The sequence below is a fragment of the Loxodonta africana genome, chromosome 27, assembly GCF_030014295.1.
Source record: "Loxodonta africana isolate mLoxAfr1 chromosome 27, mLoxAfr1.hap2, whole genome shotgun sequence".
In the NCBI taxonomy this organism is placed as follows: Eukaryota; Metazoa; Chordata; class Mammalia; order Proboscidea; family Elephantidae; genus Loxodonta; species Loxodonta africana.
In genome coordinates, this window is record NC_087368.1 from 32,870,982 (window position 1) to 32,889,738 (window position 18,757).

An 18,757-nucleotide genomic window follows, 5' to 3' on the forward strand; every position below is an offset into this window, starting at 1 on the left:
GAATTGAGGAGGAACAGATGTGAGGGGCAGGAAGAGACAACGGGGTTCCACTTTTGGACATGTTAAGCCTGAGATACCTATTAAGCATCCAAGTGGAAATGCCATCGAGGCCACAAGCTACCATGTCTAGAACATCAGGGAAAGATGAGTCAGGCTAGAACTACACATTTGGGAGTCATCAGCAAATAGTTGTCATTTGAAGCCTCTGGCGGGATTAGAGCACTGAGAGGTGGGGGAGGGGAGAAAGAGAAAGAAAGAATATGAATGAATGAAGGGAGACAGGGGAGAAGAAAGGTCAAAGGCCTGGGCCCTGCCAGCATGATGAATGATCTTCCCTCTTCTATTCCCCTCCCTTGTTAACTAATCCATTATTTTTCATTGACAGCATCAAAAATATCATGACCAATTTCCTTATCTCAACGCATATACTGTAAATAACTTTCACATTTGACAATGCTTGCCATATTCAGATCATATTCTCTAAGACAATCTCTGAAAACTCTCTCCAAGAGAACATATACATAAAAAGAGAAAAAAGGGAGCTAAAAGAACAGGAATCAAAAAAGCTTCTGTTTTGAGGGTCACAGAAATAACCTCACAAAAAGTAGGACAGTGCTTGCAAATAAACTATATCCAAACAGCATCTTAAAATTTATAATATGGATTGCATCTTTTCCTTCAGAGTTTTAACTACATAGAATGGAATACACAAATAAGAATATACTGTAAATGTTATGAAAACACACATCTCAGTTCAAGAAATTTTAACAACTCTATATTCCTGCTGTTTCGGGTTTCCATGGAAATGGAAAAAGGTAACCACTGGCAAAAATAAGGACGAGGAACTTAAAACACCTTCTATTCAGAGAAGAGAAGTGAGAAACAGCTGGCAGTCAGGGTGAGGGCTGGCAGCCCCAGAGTCAACGTATGCTTCTGGGACTAAGTTTAGATTAGGCCAGACACAACCTGTGTAACACTAAATTCTCACCCCATCTGCCTTCATGCAACCCAACCAGGCTTAGCCTTGGTTTAACCCAGAGAAAAATAACTAAATCACACTGCTAATCAAAAAGTCAGTAGTTCAAATCCACCAGCCACTCCCTGGAAGCCCTATGGGGCAGTTCTACTCTGTTCTTTAGGGTTGCTATGAGTTGGAACTGACTCAGCGGCACCCAACAATAATAAAAACAACAATCTGCCTTCATGCAACTGAACTAGGCTTAGCCTTGGTTTAACTCAGAGAAAAATAACTAAATCATATTAGTAACCAGTTTTCCTATTTGGCTACACAGTTCACACACCAAACTCATTCCCCAACAACATTTACATTTCCAACCTAATCAGACTCTCTCTTTGTCATGAAGCTACTTTCCTAGGTGGAAAAACCACCTATACCATCTTTGGAAACGGCATATATTCTTCACATACATTGCTAATTAGTATTTAATCTAGGTAAATGCTGCCCAATAAAACTAAACACAATTCAATAATCTTATAAAAAGGAGAACCAAAACCAAACCCGCTGCCTTGATGAGTCGATTCCGACTCCTAGTGACCCTACAGGACAGAGGAGACCTGCCCCATAGGGTTTCTGAGGAACGGCGGTGGATTCAAACTGCCAACCTTTGGTTAGCAGCTGAGTTCTTAACCACTGTGCCCCCAGGGCTCCTACAAAAAGGAGGGCAACCACAAGATCAAATAAATGCCAGATACTAACTTCAAGCCTCCCCGGGTTCCAATTTGGTCTCATCTGCATGAAGAAGCCAGAGGTGATCATGCTGGTGAAGTTCCTATGCTTGTGTCTCCTCGCCAGCATCACTGATTGTCTACGTAACAGAGTCCACCAACCCCACGACTTCCACTAGAAACTACCAAGGAAAACAATTACTCTAAAAAAAAAAAAAAAATTTTTAACAAAAAAATATATTTTATGCATGGAATGTGGGGAGGGGGGCAAAGGGGTCATCCCACCTTCAACCCAGAAGACCAAGAAAAAAAAAGTAAAAATACAGTATAATTTTACACAAGTGATCTAGAATTAAATTTTAATTTATTTCAAAAAGAGTCACATGATAGGTAATCATCAGCAGGACGGAAATGCTATTACTGTAGCTCAACTGAGCTGTCAAGCTACGAAACCAACGCTGGCTAAATCGCAGCGACGTAATAGCTGACGTGAAGACTCTTGTTAGTGTCTAAAACGTTGCTAAATAATCTTAGAAATGTTTGAGAACTGGAATAACTTAATCACTCTTACCTTTGCAGACACTCAAAATCATACCGCCTGAATTTTGCACTTCATCAAATTTGGCAAATATCATTTCTAATCTGGGAATAAAGAATAAATTTTGTTTGTTCATTTGTTTTTACATACAGATTAAGTAGAAACAATTTCCTTCACTATCTCCCTTAGAAAAAACAATTCTAGGGCCTTCGTCTGACTTTCCACACAACTCCGTTTTGCAATTAATTCACTTACTGAAAGGAGACACCAAACCCATCTCTCTTCAGTTGAGAGAAGCTAAGTACTGGTAGCCTTCTACATACCCGCAGGTATGTTTGTGAAAAGAAGACTCCCAGGCAAAGCAATTTCATGTGTTTCATAAAAAAATTAATCCTCTAACCCCATCAGAAATATTCTAGTTCCAAACATAAAAACACTAAAATATAAAATACCGGAAACCAAACAATGCTGACACAGTGACTGATAATCCAATGCTATCCCTATTACCCTGTTTCTATACAACACTGATGCCATTAACGCTTCTAATTTTACATTCAGGATAATTACTCTTTCTACACTTTTGCTATCACATTTTTTTAAAGTTAAACACGTGTTTCTTATTACACAAGCAAAGCACACTCATTACAAAAGAAAATGCAGACAAGAACAAAGGCGGAAAAGCACAATTCCACCATTAGAGAAGGTCACTGTGTCCTTTCTTTATACTCATACATAGATGTTCTTTAGACCACAATGGGAGCATACTGACAGTACTGTTATTTTAGCTTGTTTTTCTTTTACTTTCTAATACATCATCTTATGATTGCTTCATCATTTTGTGACTTAGAGATTTGGGGAAGCAGGAGGGCGATCATCATGTCTTTAAATCTCAAATGGTTTTCCCCGACTTTGCCTATGTTTCTCTCACAATTTTATTTCCCAAAACCTTAGGTAAGCCTTGGTCCACACACCACCACTTCTTACTTATAAACTGAGGAGGAAGGTATTTTTTGGCTTAAATTTTTTTTTAGTTGGAAGACGCCCAGGGATTCATTACAATGGAATTTCTAAATGTTGACCTCACCTCCTACCCCCACTCACATGAACAAATACAACTATTCACACACCCAAAAGCACTTCAGTGCAAAGACACAGGTCCTCTGACCCTACAGAGCAGCGTTTTCCCCAGAGCTGAGCAGGCACCAGGCAGGTCCCAGGAGGCAGACAAGATGTGGACAGGAGGTGGGGGAGCAGCCCTGGGATTGGAGGCTGAGCTGTCTGGGAAGGAAGCAACACAAGTGTTGAGAAGCATGAGATTAACACTCAGCTATAGATCATGAAAGTAGAAGTGGGAAATTTAGGACTGAAAGATCAGATTGAGAACAGGGTTGGCAAGAACTGAGGTGTGGGAGATAAAACATATCAGAAAGAAATGGAGATGTAGGTAGTTTTAACAGAAGGCGGCTCAATTGAAATACTAGACAGATACAACAGGAACAGGGCAAGAAAGAGAAAAAAAGAAAGGCAGGGGAGGAAGGTGTCATCGAAGGTCTTTTAGGGAAGGACACACAGAGAAGATGCTGACCTCACACCCCTCCGCCAACCCTCACTTTGTTCTTTTTACTCTCCCTGTGACTGTCCTCACTTCTCGCTGTCCCTTTCCTTCCAACGTTTCTCACTTTATCAACTCTCGTGAAAAACTAATACCTGACTTTTGTTTGGTATTTACTCAGGATGATGGAATTAAAAAAGCAACGCTAACCAAAGTCCATAGTAAAGTTTAAGTTAAGAATAATCAATCCCAAGGACAATATGAGAGAGACGATTAGGATCTCAGAGCTGATCTTTTCCTTTTAGTAATAGCTTTGAGATACAATTCACATACCATACAATCCACTCCCCTGAAAATGTACAAATCAATGGTTTTCAGCATATTCAAAGAGTTGTACAACTATCACATGACCAATTTTAGAACATTTTCTTCACTCCAACAAGAAACCCTATGCCCACTAGCAGTCACTCCCTATTTCCCCCAACCCTTCCAGTCTTGGGCAACCCTTAATTTACTTCCCGTCTACAGGTTCGCCTTATCTGGCCATTTCACACAAATGGAATCATACAATGTACAGCCTTCTGTGACCACCTTCTTTCACTGAGCATAATGTTTTCAAGGTTCATACACGTGGTAGTATAGGTACAATGCTTTATTCCTTTTCATAGCTGAATAATATTCCACTGTCTATATATACCACAAGGAGCCCTGGTGTCACAGTCGTTAAGTGTTCAGATGCTAACGGAAAAGTTGGCAGTTCAAACCCACCAGCCGCTCAGAGGGAGGAAGGTGTGGCAGTCTGCTTCCAAAAAGATTTACAGCCTGCCTTACAGGGTCGCTATGAGTTGCAGTCAACTCGACGGCAGCGCGTTTGGTTTTTGGTATATATACCACATTTTATGTATTGGTACATTCATCGACTGATAACGACATTTGCATGGTTTCTACTTCTGGGCTATTACAAACAATGCTGTTATGAGCATTTGCGTATAGGTTCTCATGTGGGCATATGGTAAGTCTACGTGTAACGTTTTAAGGAACTGCAAAACTGTTTTCCAAAGTGGCTGCACCATTTTACATTCCCACCAGCAATGAATGAGGGCTCCAATTTCAATACATCCTCACCAATATTTGTTATTGTCTGCCTTTTTAAATTTAGCCATCCCAGTGGATGTGAAATGGCATCTCACTGTGGTTTTTATTTATATTTCTAAGACTTTTTTATACATTTGGTATATAAGTTTCTTATCAGACACATGATTTGCAGACATTATCTCCTATTCTATGGACTCCCATTTTACTTTCTTGATAGTGTCCCCTGAAAGGTAAGTTTTTAATTCTGATGAAGTCCAATTAATCTATTCCCCCCCGCCACCCCTTGGCTGTTTGTGGTTTTGGTGTCATATATGAAAAACCACAGCCTAATCCAAGGTCACAAAGATTTAAGCCTATGTACTCTTCCAAGAGTTTTATCAGTTTTGCTCTTATAGTTAGGTGTACGATCCATTTTGAGTTAATTTTTGTGTGTGTGGTGTGAGGTAGGGGTCCAGCTTCATTCTTTTCCAGTATATCCACTTTTCCCAGCACCACTTGTTGAAACGTCTTGGCACCATTGTTGAAAATCAACTGACCACAAATATAAGGGTTTATTTCTGGGCTCTCAACTGTACTTCATTGGCCTATATGTCTACCTTATGCCAATATGACACTGTTAGAGATTATCTTTTTAAAAATACCTGACAGAGGAAAAATACGTTTAAATCATTATTTTAAAACTATTTGATTTAGCGCCTGATGAATTATATTTAGGTTTAGTTGTTTTAACAAAGAAAAGTGTCTTTGACATAAACAGGAGGGTGAGCTAAAGCAGAGCTTTAACCTTAGAGGGCTGTATCCAACTGGGAATTTGGAAACCACAAGGGGAGTCATATCTGAGAAGAAAAAATAACGCTTCTGAAAATTAAGTCAGAATGTGACCACTATGACAAGAGGGTATACTGTTTCAAATGAATGTCATACTCAGTATAAATTAACTCTCAAGAATAAATGCTAGTGGAAAGAGGCAAACAATGGAACAACTGCCTGAAGAAGTGGGTAAACCAAAGCTCGTTCACACGGTTTTAGATTTCTTTCATATGAATGTGTCCAGTGTTTTGAGGACTCAAAATACTGCCTTTAAAATAATGATGCCGTATGTTGACAGAAAACACTATGCCTGCTTAAAAAAGCAAAGCCCACCACTCCGTGTACCTGGGCAGAATCCTTCCCACTCTTGACTACCTGTTAGATGACTATCTGCTGAAAACAGCAACAAAAGCACAGTGTGGAAGAAAGAATAGCATGAGTCCGGAAGCCTTCAGCTTCTTATCAACTAGCTGTCACTGCTCTAGGTCTCGGGTCTCAGAGTGAGGCCTCATCTGCCCACTAGCTAGACACTTGAGGGTGGGAGAAAGCATAAGTACGAATGGCTACAGTTAATAAGCCACTGACTTATTTTGGTAAGAACATTAAAGTATTAGCTGCCTGCATATAATAAAATCCGTATGCGGTGCAATGGATTACTTTTTTGTGTGGCCTTTCTAGCCATGGTCTTGTAACTCCCACCCGGATGATTGGGTGAGACTGTGTGATAGGGTAATTGCGGTCCACCAATGGAATTGGTCAGTTTTGTCTTAACAGAGAGCAAATTCTAGAGCAGAGATGAGGATCCTAACACCACCAAGGAAGAACAGCCAGGAGCAGAGAGTGCTTCCTTTGGACCCAGGATGCCTGCCCTGAGAAGTTCCTGGAAGCAGGAAGCCGAGAGAGAGGAAGAGAGAGAGAGAGAGGTAGCTGTAGACCTGAAGATGGTGAGAAGAGGAGAGACCCAGCAGCAGAGACCCGGCAGCAGGAGATAGCACAGTGGGCTTCCCTGGTCCACGGAGAGAAAAAGCTGAGTGCCTCTAAACAGCCGCCTAGGGCCTGGGAGAGGCGTGCCTGACAGCATGGCTAGGAAGAGGCTGTCCTGGTGGAAGACCTGTTTCCTTGAGTGTTCCTGAGCCTGAACTGCAATCTGTTACTCCCCTAATAAACCCCATAACTGTGAGTATGGTCTGTGAGTTCTGTGTAGCCACTGCAATGAATTATCAATCCCAATAGAAAAGTAGAAAGCACTGTGCAAGGGACGGTTGGTGTCAGAATTAGTAAAGATGGCGGAGAGAGGAGGCATGTTTGGCCTCTGTCTCATGGGAGTCACCCTTGTGCTGTTGATCTTGATTCTCCTTCCCCCTTGTGAAGTTAGAGGTCAGACACCACCCCCAAGCCATTTTTACACCATATCAGGTTGACTTTGATTGAGGGGGGGAGGGAATTAAATAAGAGATCTCCTCTAACAACTAAGATTACTAACATAAGTTACACAAGAAAAATTATAAGCCTTTCTCACTTTGAGCATAGATGCAAAAATCCTAAGCACATCTGTGGACACTTTATAACACTGGGAGCACCAAAGAAAGATCTTTCAGTAAGTGGTGCTAAGTCAAGAGGATACCCATCCGTACAGGGGAAAAATGTATCTCAACCTCACACCACTTACAAAAGTGAATTCCAGAAGGACTACAGATCTAAATGTGAATAAAACCTCAAGACACTAACATAAGAAAAATGTTTTCATGATGTTAGGGTAAGCAAAGGTTTCTTAAACAAGGCACAGGAATGTCTAGTCACAAAGGTCATGATTGAGAACTACATTAAAATTAAGAACTTCATGACATCAAAAGACATCAAAAAAGTAAAAATGGAGAAGATATATGAAACACATGTATAGCTGACAATGATTTTATATCCTGAATATATAAAGAACTCCTACAAACCAATAACGAAAAAGACAGACAACCTGTCACGGACTGAACTGGGCCCCCAAAAAGTATGTGTCAACTTGGCTAGCCCATGATTCCCAGTATTGTGTGGTTGTCCTCCGTTTTGTGATCTGATGTAATTTGTGTTGTAAACTCTACCCTCTATGTCTGTGGTATGGTTCCATTTGGGAGTGAGCTGTCCGTTATGTTAATGAGGCAGGGTTAGGTCAAGTTAATGAGGATTAGGTTATGCTTGCAATCCTAATGAAACAGGATTGGGGGCATGTATCTTGAGTTCACCACCCTAGAGATAAAAGTAGCTGAGAAGTGAGTAGAGATAAGGACCTCAGTACCACAAAGAAAGAAAAGCCAGGAGCAGAGCACGTCCTTTGGACCTGGGATCTCCTAGACCTAGGGGAAGACTGATGACAAGGACCTTCCTCAACAGCCGACAAGAGAGAGAAAGCCTTCCCCTGGAGCTAGTGCCCTCAGTTTGGATTCCTGGCCTCCCACACCGGGAAAGCCTTTCCCCGGAGCTCGTGCCCTCAGTTTGGACTCCTGGCCTCCCACACCGGGAAAGCCTTCCCCTGGAGCTAGTGCCCTCAGTTTGGACTCCTGGCCTCCCACACCGGGAAAGCCTTCCCCTGGAGCTCGTGCCCTCAGTTTGGACTCCTGGCCTCCCACACCGGGAAAGCCTTCCCCCGGAGCTCGTGCCCTCAGTTTGGACTCCTGGCCGCCCACACCGGGAAAGCCTTCCCCCGGAGCTAGTGCCCTCAGTTTGGACTCCTGGCCTCCCACACCGGGAAAGCCTTCCCCTGGAGCTCGTGCCCTCAGTTTGGACTCCTAGCCTCCCACGCCGGGAAAGCCTTCCCCTGGAGCTCGTGCCCTCAGTTTGGACTCCTGGCCGCCCACACCGGGAAAGCCTTCCCCCGGAGCTCGTGCCCTCAGTTTGGACTCCTGGCCTCCCACACCGGGAAAGCCTTCCCCTGGAGCTCGTGCCCTCAGTTTGGACTCCTGGCCTCCCACACCGGGAAAGCCTTCCCCTGGAGCTAGTGCCCTCAGTTTGGACTCCTGGCCTCCCACGCCGGGAAAGCCTTCCCCTGGAGCTCGTGCCCTCAGTTTGGACTCCTGGCCTCCCACACCGGGAAAGCCTTCCCCTGGAGCTCGTGCCCTCAGTTTGGACTCCTGGCCTCCCACACCGGGAAAGCCTTCCCCTGGAGCTCGTGCCCTCAGTTTGGACTCCTGGCCTCCCACACCGGGAAAGCCTTCCCCCGGAGCTCGTGCCCTCAGTTTGGACTCCTGGCCTCCCACACCGGGAAAGCCTTCCCCTGGAGCTAGTGCCCTCAGTTTGGACTCCTGGCCTCCCACACCGGGAAAGCCTTCCCCTGGAGCTCGTGCCCTCAGTTTGGACTCCTGGCCTCCCACACCGGGAAAGCCTTCCCCTGGAGCTAGTGCCCTCAGTTTGGACTCCTGGCCTCCCACACCGGGAAAGCCTTCCCCTGGAGCTCGTGCCCTCAGTTTGGACTCCTAGCCTCCCACGCCGGGAAAGCCTTCCCCTGGAGCTCGTGCCCTCAGTTTGGACTCCTGGCCGCCCACACCGGGAAAGCCTTCCCCCGGAGCTCGTGCCCTCAGTTTGGACTCCTGGCCTCCCACACCGGGAAAGCCTTCCCCTGGAGCTCGTGCCCTCAGTTTGGACTCCTGGCCTCCCACACCGGGAAAGCCTTCCCCTGGAGCTAGTGCCCTCAGTTTGGACTCCTGGCCTCCCACGCCGGGAAAGCCTTCCCCTGGAGCTCGTGCCCTCAGTTTGGACTCCTGGCCTCCCACACCGGGAAAGCCTTCCCCTGGAGCTCGTGCCCTCAGTTTGGACTCCTGGCCTCCCACACCGGGAAAGCCTTCCCCTGGAGCTCGTGCCCTCAGTTTGGACTCCTGGCCTCCCACACCGGGAAAGCCTTCCCCCGGAGCTCGTGCCCTCAGTTTGGACTCCTGGCCTCCCACACCGGGAAAGCCTTCCCCTGGAGCTCGTGCCCTCAGTTTGGACTCCTGGCCTCCCACACCGGGAAAGCCTTCCCCCGGAGCTCGTGCCCTCAGTTTGGACTCCTGGCCTCCCACACCGGGAAAGGGTAAATTTGCTTGTTAAAGCCGTTTCCTTGTGGCAGTTGCTATGGCAGCACTAGATAACTAAGACATAATCCAGTTAAAAAAACTGGGTGTCATGTATTGAATTGTGTCCCCAAAAATATCTGTCCACTTGGCTAGGTCATGATTCCCTTGTATAATTGTCTACCGTTTTATCTTCTGATGTGGCTTCCCCATGTGTTGTAAATCCTATCACTACACTGTGAAAAGGTAGATTAGCAGCAACTATACTGATGAGGTCTACAAGATTAGGTAGTGTCTTAAGCCAGTCTCTTATCAGATATAAAAGAGAGAAACAAGCAGAGAGACATGGGGACCTCATACCACCAAGAAAGCAGCACTAGGAGCAGACCATGTCCTTTGGATCTGGAGTCCCTGCACCTGAGAAGCTCCTTAACCACAGAAAAATTTAGGACACGAATCTTCCTTCAAAGCTGACAGAGGAAAGCCTTCCCCTGGAGCCGGTACCCTGAATTGGACTTGTTAGCCTACTAGACTGTGAGAAAACAAACTTCTCTTTGTTAAAGCCATCCACTTGTATTTCTGTTACAGCAGCACTAGATGACTAAGCCACTGGGTTAAGATCTGAAAAGATATTTCACAAAAGAACATAACCAAGTGGCTGGTAAATACATGAAATGGTGCTCTTCTTTATTTGTAATTAGAAAAACGCAGATTGCAATCACAATGAAACCACAACAAACCCACCAGAAACCTAAAATTTATAAGCATATGTAAAAATGGTGCTAAGGCATCGGACCCCCTCATCTAACTTCACTACGAGGAGGAGAAAGAATCAAGCCCATCATCAGCCCAAGGTTGACTCCTAAGACATGGAAGTCAAACGCCTCCACCCTCCAATCTTTTTACCAACTCTAACATCAGCCATCCCTCCCACACCACCCTCTACTTTTCTACTGGGTTCCGTAATTTGTTGCAGTGGCCACAGAGTTCAAAGACAATATCCACAATTATAGGGTTTATCAGGGAAGTAACAGGCTACAGTTCAGGGCCATGAATGACTCAGAATACAATTCTACAATCAGGACAGCTTCTTCTCAGCCATGCCCGCAGGCAGGCCTCTCTCTGGTCCTCGGTCCCTCGGCTTCTCAGCCTCATCTCTGCCCTGCTCAGGCAAGCGTTACAAAGCTCTTTAGCTGTTACAGTAAGTGCCTGGAGGCACGCCACTCTGCCAGCAAGCCTCCTACACAAAGGCCTTCAGCATCCTCGCTCTGTGGGTCAGCACGCCCACTGCATCATCTTGTGCCAGTCTCCTGGTTCTGCTACCGTCACTTCTCATCATCTCTCACCACCTCTGGTGTTACAGCTCTCTGTCTCCTGCGTCTAGGAGGTTCTCAGCAGAGGGACCCCAGGTCCAAAGGATGTACTCTACCTCCAGGTCTTCTCTACTTCCAGCTCCTCTTTCTTGGTGGTACTGAGGTCCCCTCTTTCCACCTCCGGGATGGCTCATTTTAAGCCTAGCAGGATGGAAAAACTGACCGATCCCCTCGTTCCAGTTCCACACACCTTATTTGCAGGGTCACACCCCCCACAAGTAGGTCATGCACCTTATTTGTATTATTAACGAGCTGTCCAACCCCCTTGATGAGTCATAAGCACCTTATTTACATAGTCCTACCCAATTGTTCAGTGGGGGTTACAAGATGATGGCAAAAAAGGTCATATAAAAGCAATCCATCCGGCTGCATGATGGGACTAATACCAGATATCGGTAAAAGTGTAGAATAATGTGAACCTGAAAACAATGCTAGTGAGAATACAAATAGGTACAACTAGTCTTAAAAACTGTTTGGTGGTATCAACTAAAGGTGAGCACGAACATACCCTATGGCCCAACAATTTCACTCTTAGATATATTCCAAAAGAATAATTATGTACACCAAAAAAATATGTGCAAGAATGCTTTTAGCAACATTACTCATAAAAGCTAAAAACTGCAAACAACCCACATGTCTATCAACAAAGTATGATCTAGTTATACAACGGAAAACTACACGGCAAGGAAAATAAACAACTACAGCTGGATCCAAACCCTTAAAAAGATAATATTGATTGAAAAAAAACAGTCCTAAAAAGAGCACATATTATGTAATTCTACTTCTCTAAAATTCAGTAACAGGAAAAACTAAGCTATGGTAGCAGAACTCAGAATTGTGGTTCCCTCTGGGAAGAGAGCAAGAGGAAGGGACTGAAAGGGGGTGTGGAAAGAAGTCTAGGATGTTGTAAAGTTCTACGTCTACACCTGTATGGTAGACACATGGGTGTAGTCACTCTATAATAACTTTTAGAGCCGCATACTTACGATTTGATTACATTCTGTATGGGTATCATACTTGAATAAAACTAAAAAATACTTCAATAAAAAAGTAACTACAATAAAAAGTTAAAAATACTTAATGTACATACATATGTACACAAACGCATTCACACACATAGACAAAATATATGTTAATATCACTTCTTTCATCAAACGAAATGATATGGCATTTACTCAACTGAAATTTCTGTCAGCCCTGGAAGTAGAAAGTAAATAAATGAACAAGTAAACAAACTGCCTATTTACGGGACAACCTTGTTATCAGAAAACAATTGGTACTGTAAAAAATCTACAGCTATTAAGAGACTCCTGATAATAGAACACACTAATAGTACCTATGAAGAAGCCTTCTCCCGACTGCACAATAAATTCTGACCGAGCCCCTAGATCCAGCTACTTATTTATAGTATATAATGAGGAGAGAAGAACATGGTAAACCAAAAAAAAAAAAAAAAAGTCAAGCCCGCTGTCATAGCATCAGTTCCAACTCACAGCAACTCCACAGTAAATCATACCACAGGAAAAGAATCACCAAAGTCTAGAACGTGGGAAGCTTCACAGGATAAACTAGCCAGCATGTTCAATAAATAAAATGCGAGGGGAAATTAAAAAAAAAAAAAGAGCATGCTGGGGGAACATAAAAATTTACATATGGACTCTATTTGGATTCTGATTCAAACAAACTGTGAAAAATTCATACATACTTAAAGCATTTATAAAACAACTGGAAATTTGAACCCTAACTGAGTATTTGGTACTATGTAATTACATTCAATTTGTTAAGGAGTTACAATGGTATTGTGGTTGTAAATGAAAAAAAAAAATTTTTCTTTTAGAAATATACTGAAATAAATTTCAAATGAAATGTTTTCATGACTTTGATTTGCTTCAAAATAATACAGGAGATAGGTAAAAAATAGGTCCCCATACATCTGATACGAAACTGGCACGAGTTGTTAACTGCTTAACTGAGGTAACAGATACCTGGAGGTTCATTATACTACTATACCAACTTTTGCATATGTTTAAAATTTTACATAATAAAAAGTTTAAAAAAATTCTTTTAGTGAATCTCCTTAAAACGGGGACTAAAATGTCATTGCAAAAAAGAAAAGAAGGTTTAATTGGAACAATATCTTTAATAAAAATGTGGACTCTGAGATGCACTAAGGGTCCTTTGGAAAAAAATGTTCTGGTACACCAGAAGCTTTTCAACAAGATCTGTCTGGATTAACATTTTTTCACTAAATCCTTACCCCAACATATCTCAAATAATGACTATTATCACCTGGTATCAAAAAATAGTTACCTGACAATGGTATTTAATTGTTGTTGTTGTTAGGTGCCGTCGAGTCGGTTCCGACTCATAGCAACCCTATGCACAACAGAACGAAACACTGCCGGTCCTGAGCCATCCTTACAATCGTTGTTATGCTTGAGCTCCTTGTTGCAGCCACTGTGTCAGTCCACCTCATTAAGGGTCTTCCTCTTTTTCGCTGACCCTGTACTCTGCCAAGCATGATGTCCTTCTCTAGGGACCGATCCCTCCTGACTACGTGTCCAAAGTATGTAAGACGCAGTCTCGCCATCCTTGCTTTAAGGAGCATTCTTCTAAGACAGATTTGTTCGTTCTTTTGGCAGTCCATGGTATATTCAATATTCTTCGCCAACACCACAATTCAAAGGCGTCAACTCTTCTCCTTCGGTCTTCTTTATTCATTGTCCAGCTTTCACATGTATATGATGCAACTGAAAATACCATGGCTTGGGTCAGGTGCACCTTAGTCTTCAGGGTGACATCTTTGCTCTTCAACACTCTGAAGAGGTCCTTTGCACCAGATTTGCCCAATGCAATGCGTCTTTTGATTTCTTGACTGCTGCTTCCATGGCCGTTGATTGTGGATCCAAGTAAAATGAAATCCTTGACAACTTCAGTCTTTTCTCCATTTATCATGATGTTGCTCACTGGTCCAGTTGTGAGGATTTTTGTTTCCTTTATGTTGAGGTGTAATCCTTATTGAAGTCTATGGTCTTTGATCTTCATTAGTAAGTGCTTCAAGTCCTCTTCACTTTCAGCAAGCAAGGTTGTGTCATCTGCACAACGCAGGTTGTGAATGAGTCTTCCTCCAATCTTGATGGCCTGTTCTTCTTCATACAGTCCAGCTTCTCAGATTATTTGTTCAGCATACGGATTAAATAGGTATGGTGAAAGTATACAACCCTGATGCACACCTTTCCTGACTTTAAACCAATCAGTATCCCCTTGTTCTGCCTGAACGACTGCCTCTTGATCTATGTAAAGGTTCCTCATGAGCACAATTAAGTCTTCTGGAATTCCCATTCTTCGCAGAGTTATCCATAATTTGTTATGATCCACACAGTCAAATGCCTTTGCATAATCAATAAAACACAGGTAAACATCCTTCTGGTATTCTCTGCTTTCAGCCACGATCCATCTGACATCAGCAATGATATCCCTGGTTCCACGTCCTCTTCTGAAACTGGCCTGAATTTCTGGCAGTTCCCTGTCGATATGCTGCTGCAGCCGTTTTTGAATGATCTTCAGCAGAATTTTGCTTGCGTGTGATATTAATGATATTGTTCCATAATTTCCACATTTGGTTGGATCACCTTTCTTGGGAATAGCCATAAATATGGATCTCTTCCAGTCAGTTGGCCAGGAAGCTGTCTTCCATATTTCTTGGCATAGACAAGGGAGCACCTCCAGGGCTGCATCTGTTTGTTGAAACATCTCAGTTGATATTCCATCAGTTCCTGGAGCCTTGTTTTTCACCAATGCCTTCAGAGCAGCTTGGACTTCTTCCTTCAGTACCATTGGTTCCTGATCATATGCCACCTCTTGAAATGGTTGAATATCGATTAATTCTTTTTGGTATAATGACTCTGTGTATTCCTTCCATCTTCTTTTGATGCTTCCTGCATCACTTAATATTTTCTCCATGGAATCCTTCACTATTGCAACTCGAGGCTTGAATTTTTTCTTCAGTTCTTTCAGCTTGAGAAACTCCGAGCGTGTTCTTCCCTTTTGGTTTTCCATCTCCAGCTCTTTGCGCATGTCATTATAATACTTTGTCTTCTCGAGAGGCCCTTTGAAATCTTCTGTTCAGGTCTTTTACTTCATCAATTCTTCCTTTTGCTTTAGCTGTTCAATGCTCAAGAGCAAGTTTCAGAGTCTCCTCTGACATCCATCTTGGTCTTTTCTTTCTTTCCTGTCTTTTCAGTGACCTCTTGCTTTCTTCATGGATGATGTCCTTGATGTCATTCCACAACTCATCTGGTCCTTGGTCACTAGTGTTCAATGCGTCAAATCTATTCCTGAGACGGTCTCTAAATTCAGGTGGGATATACTCAAGGTCATATTTTGGCTCTCATGGACTTGCTCTGATTTTCTTCAGTTTCAGCTTTAACTTGCATATGAGCAGTTGATGGTCTGTTCTACAGTCGGCCCCTGGCCTTGTTCTGACTGATGATATTGAGCTTTTCCATCGTCTCTTTCCACAGATGTTGTCAATTTGATTTCTGTGTGTTCCATCTGGTAAGGTCCATGTGTATAGTCGCCGTTTATGTTGGTGAAAGAAGGTATTTGCAATGAAGAAGTCGTTGGTCTTGCAAAACTCTATCATTCGATCTCCGGCATTGTTTCTATCACCAAGGCCATATTTTCCAACTACTGATCCTTCTTGTTTCCAACTTTCGCATTCCAATCACCAGTAATTATCAATGCATCTTGATTGCATGTTCGATGAATTTCAGACTGCAGCAGCTGATAAAAAATCTTGTATTTCTTCATCTTTGGCCCTAGTGGTTGGTGCGTACATTTGAATAATAGCCATATTAACTGGTCTTCCTTGTAGGTATACAGATATTATCCTATCACTGACAGCGCTGTACTTCAGGATAGATCTTGAAATGTTCTTTTTGATGATGAATGCAACACCATTCCTCTTTGAGTTGCCATTCCCAGCATAATAGACTATATGATTGTCCGATTCAAAATGGCCAATACCAGTCCATTTCAGCTCACTAATGCCTAGGATATCGATGGTTATGCATTCCATTTCATTTTTGATGATTTCCAATTTTCCTAGATTCATACTTCGTATCTTCCAGGTTCTAATTATTAATGGATGTCTGCAGCTGTTTCTTCTCATTTTGAGTCGTGCCACATCAGCAAATGAAGATCCCAAAAGCTTTACTCCATCCACATCATTAAGGTCGACTTACTTTGAGGAGGCAGCTCTTCCCCAGTCATCTTTTGAGTGCCTTCCAACCTGGGGGGCTCATCTTCCAGCACTGTATCAGACAATGTCCCACTGCTATTCATAAAGTTTTCACTGGGTAATGCTTTTCAGAAGTAGACTGCCGGGTCCTTCTTCCTAGTCTGTCTTAGTCTGGAAGCTCAGCTGAAACCTGTCCTCCATAGGTGACCCTGCTGGTATCTCAATACCAGTGGAATAGCTTCCAGCATCACAGCAACACACAAGCCCCACAGTACGACAAACTGACAAATACGTGGGGAGCTATTTAAATTACGTATTAAATAATATATAAGTAATAAATGAACATATAATGAAAGAGTGACCAAGAAAGTTACAGGACCTAAAGAATGTTTTAAACAGCAATAACCTACACATGGAGCCCTGGTGGTGTGGTGGTTAAGAGCTCCACTGCTAAGCAACAGGTGGGCAGTTCAAATCCACCAGGTGCTACCTAGGAACCCTATGGGGCAGTTCTACTCTGTCCTATAGGGTCGCTATGAGTCAGAATCGACTCCACAGCACTGGTTTGGTACCAAACCAAAACCAAACCCATTGCTGTCTACTCCACAGCACTGGGGTTGGTACCAAACCAAAACCAAACCCATTGCTGTTGACTCCACAGCACTGTGTTTGGTACCAAACCAAAACCAAACCCACTGCTGTCAAGTCGATTCGGACTCACAGGGACCCTATAAGACAGAGTAGAACTGCCCCACAGGGTTTCCAAGGAGCACCTGGCGGATTCGAACTGCTCATCTTTTGGTTAACAGTCACAGTAGTTAACTACTTTGCCACCAGGGTTTGGGATGGGAATGTACATATTCTTTTTCATCTCTGAATTCTGAAACATTTCAGAAATTATAATTTATTTAAAATAAACACCTTAAATTAAGACATTTTTAAACAATGGCAAAAAAATAAATCCAGCGAGACTTACCTAGCAGGAGGAATTCCTCTCCTCTGAAGGTCTACCCTCACTTTCTCTCCCACGTGTCTGTAAATCTCCACTATGGCCAATACTGCGGCATCTCTCACCTGTCAAAGAATGCACAACTATTTTAAAACTTACATTCCACCCAACAAAATACTCCATCTCACAGTAACACTGCACTACCAACCATTTACCAACTTGAAGCTCCAAGCTGATTTTACTGCCTGTAAGCCCCCTGAAGATTATCATGGCAGGTCATAGCAAAAACCAAAAGAGCCTGCCAAAAAGCCTCTAGGGAATCCTCGTGAAAGGGTTTTACAGAAATCTAAGAAATCTGTAATTAAAGGTTACTGGTTTGGCCTTTTAAAAAATCAAGTTTATAATAAGATTCTGTAAAAAATGACCAATAATTGTATGAATACAAATTATTATCAAGGTTAATATATTCTCCTTGAATAAACCTGCCTTTCAAGAATGTGGCCTAAAGACAAGAATTTGGAAGATAGCTCCAGTCCCCTTGGACAGTTCAATGTCAAAGACCACCTGGACAGACAGCAGAAATCTCTCTTTACAAACCTCCCGAGGGGGAGCCAGGGCAGGAAAGAAGAAAAAACCTTGCCCAGGGTACATTCGATATACGCAAGCTGTGCCAGAAAGGTTACAGCCAAGGCTGAACTCCAGCAGGACAGACAGATCTACAACACATCCCTGTAATTCTGCCTAGAGTGTGTGCAGCTCAGATAAAGGCATCTTAACCAGTGATAAAGCACTGGCCCCAATCCCCTGCTAAAGTTATAAGACTGCGACAAGGACCAGCTATATTCAGGAATGAAGAAGGGAAACCAACAACCCTCCCCCCACAATTTGTGTACAGGGGACTATAGAAAAGAATCCAGGTTCTTTGTTATTTTATCTCCAAAACTCAATAACTAGCCGTTAAATCCCATCTACCATTAATACTAGCCAGATATCTGACAAACTAAAGCAATTTATGGGAATATAATACATTGTTTTTAAAAATTAACTTTGGTGCAACGAAAAAAAAAAAAAAGAGGTAAGATCTTAATTTCACCCCCCTCCACTGTCTTTCCTCTTTATTTTAAATGGGGTTAAGAGCACCAGAAAAGAAAGACCCAAAAAGGCAACCCTTAAATGTAAATAAATTTTTACCTGACTGTTGGAATCTCCAAAAAGGGTGCACAAATGTGGTACCAACTTGCTGAGAACTAACGGCTGAGCCCCGAAACTAAAAATAATTTGAGGAAAAAAAAAAAGGTTTTAATCAGAGTAAACCAAAATATCCTTATACTTTCTTCTTGTCTGTATCAATAAGACAAATATCATGGCAGACAGCCTGGGCACCCATCATTAAAACACGACGGACATGAGACACGAGCAAAAATTAATTTTACCTGATATGAAACACACCAACTTAACTAATAACTGACACTGAAAATTGT

The 18,757-nt window shown here is 42.8% G+C and overlaps 1 protein-coding gene across 9 annotated transcripts in view; it reads right to left on the reverse strand.

Moving 5' to 3' along the window:
* Window positions 1–18,757, reverse strand: part of CLASP2 (cytoplasmic linker associated protein 2) — a 186,655-nt gene that overhangs the window by 147,745 nt on the left and 20,153 nt on the right. For all 9 annotated transcript variants that reach the window (XM_064277442.1, XM_064277439.1, XM_064277447.1 and 6 more), the window contains exons 5-7: window positions 18,468–18,543; window positions 17,304–17,401; window positions 2,258–2,328 (exon numbers count right to left, since the gene is read on the reverse strand). In XM_064277442.1, coding sequence (XP_064133512.1) covers window positions 2,258–2,328; window positions 17,304–17,401; window positions 18,468–18,543 — 245 coding nt within the window. The remainder of the gene's footprint in view (window positions 1–2,257; window positions 2,329–17,303; window positions 17,402–18,467; window positions 18,544–18,757) is intronic.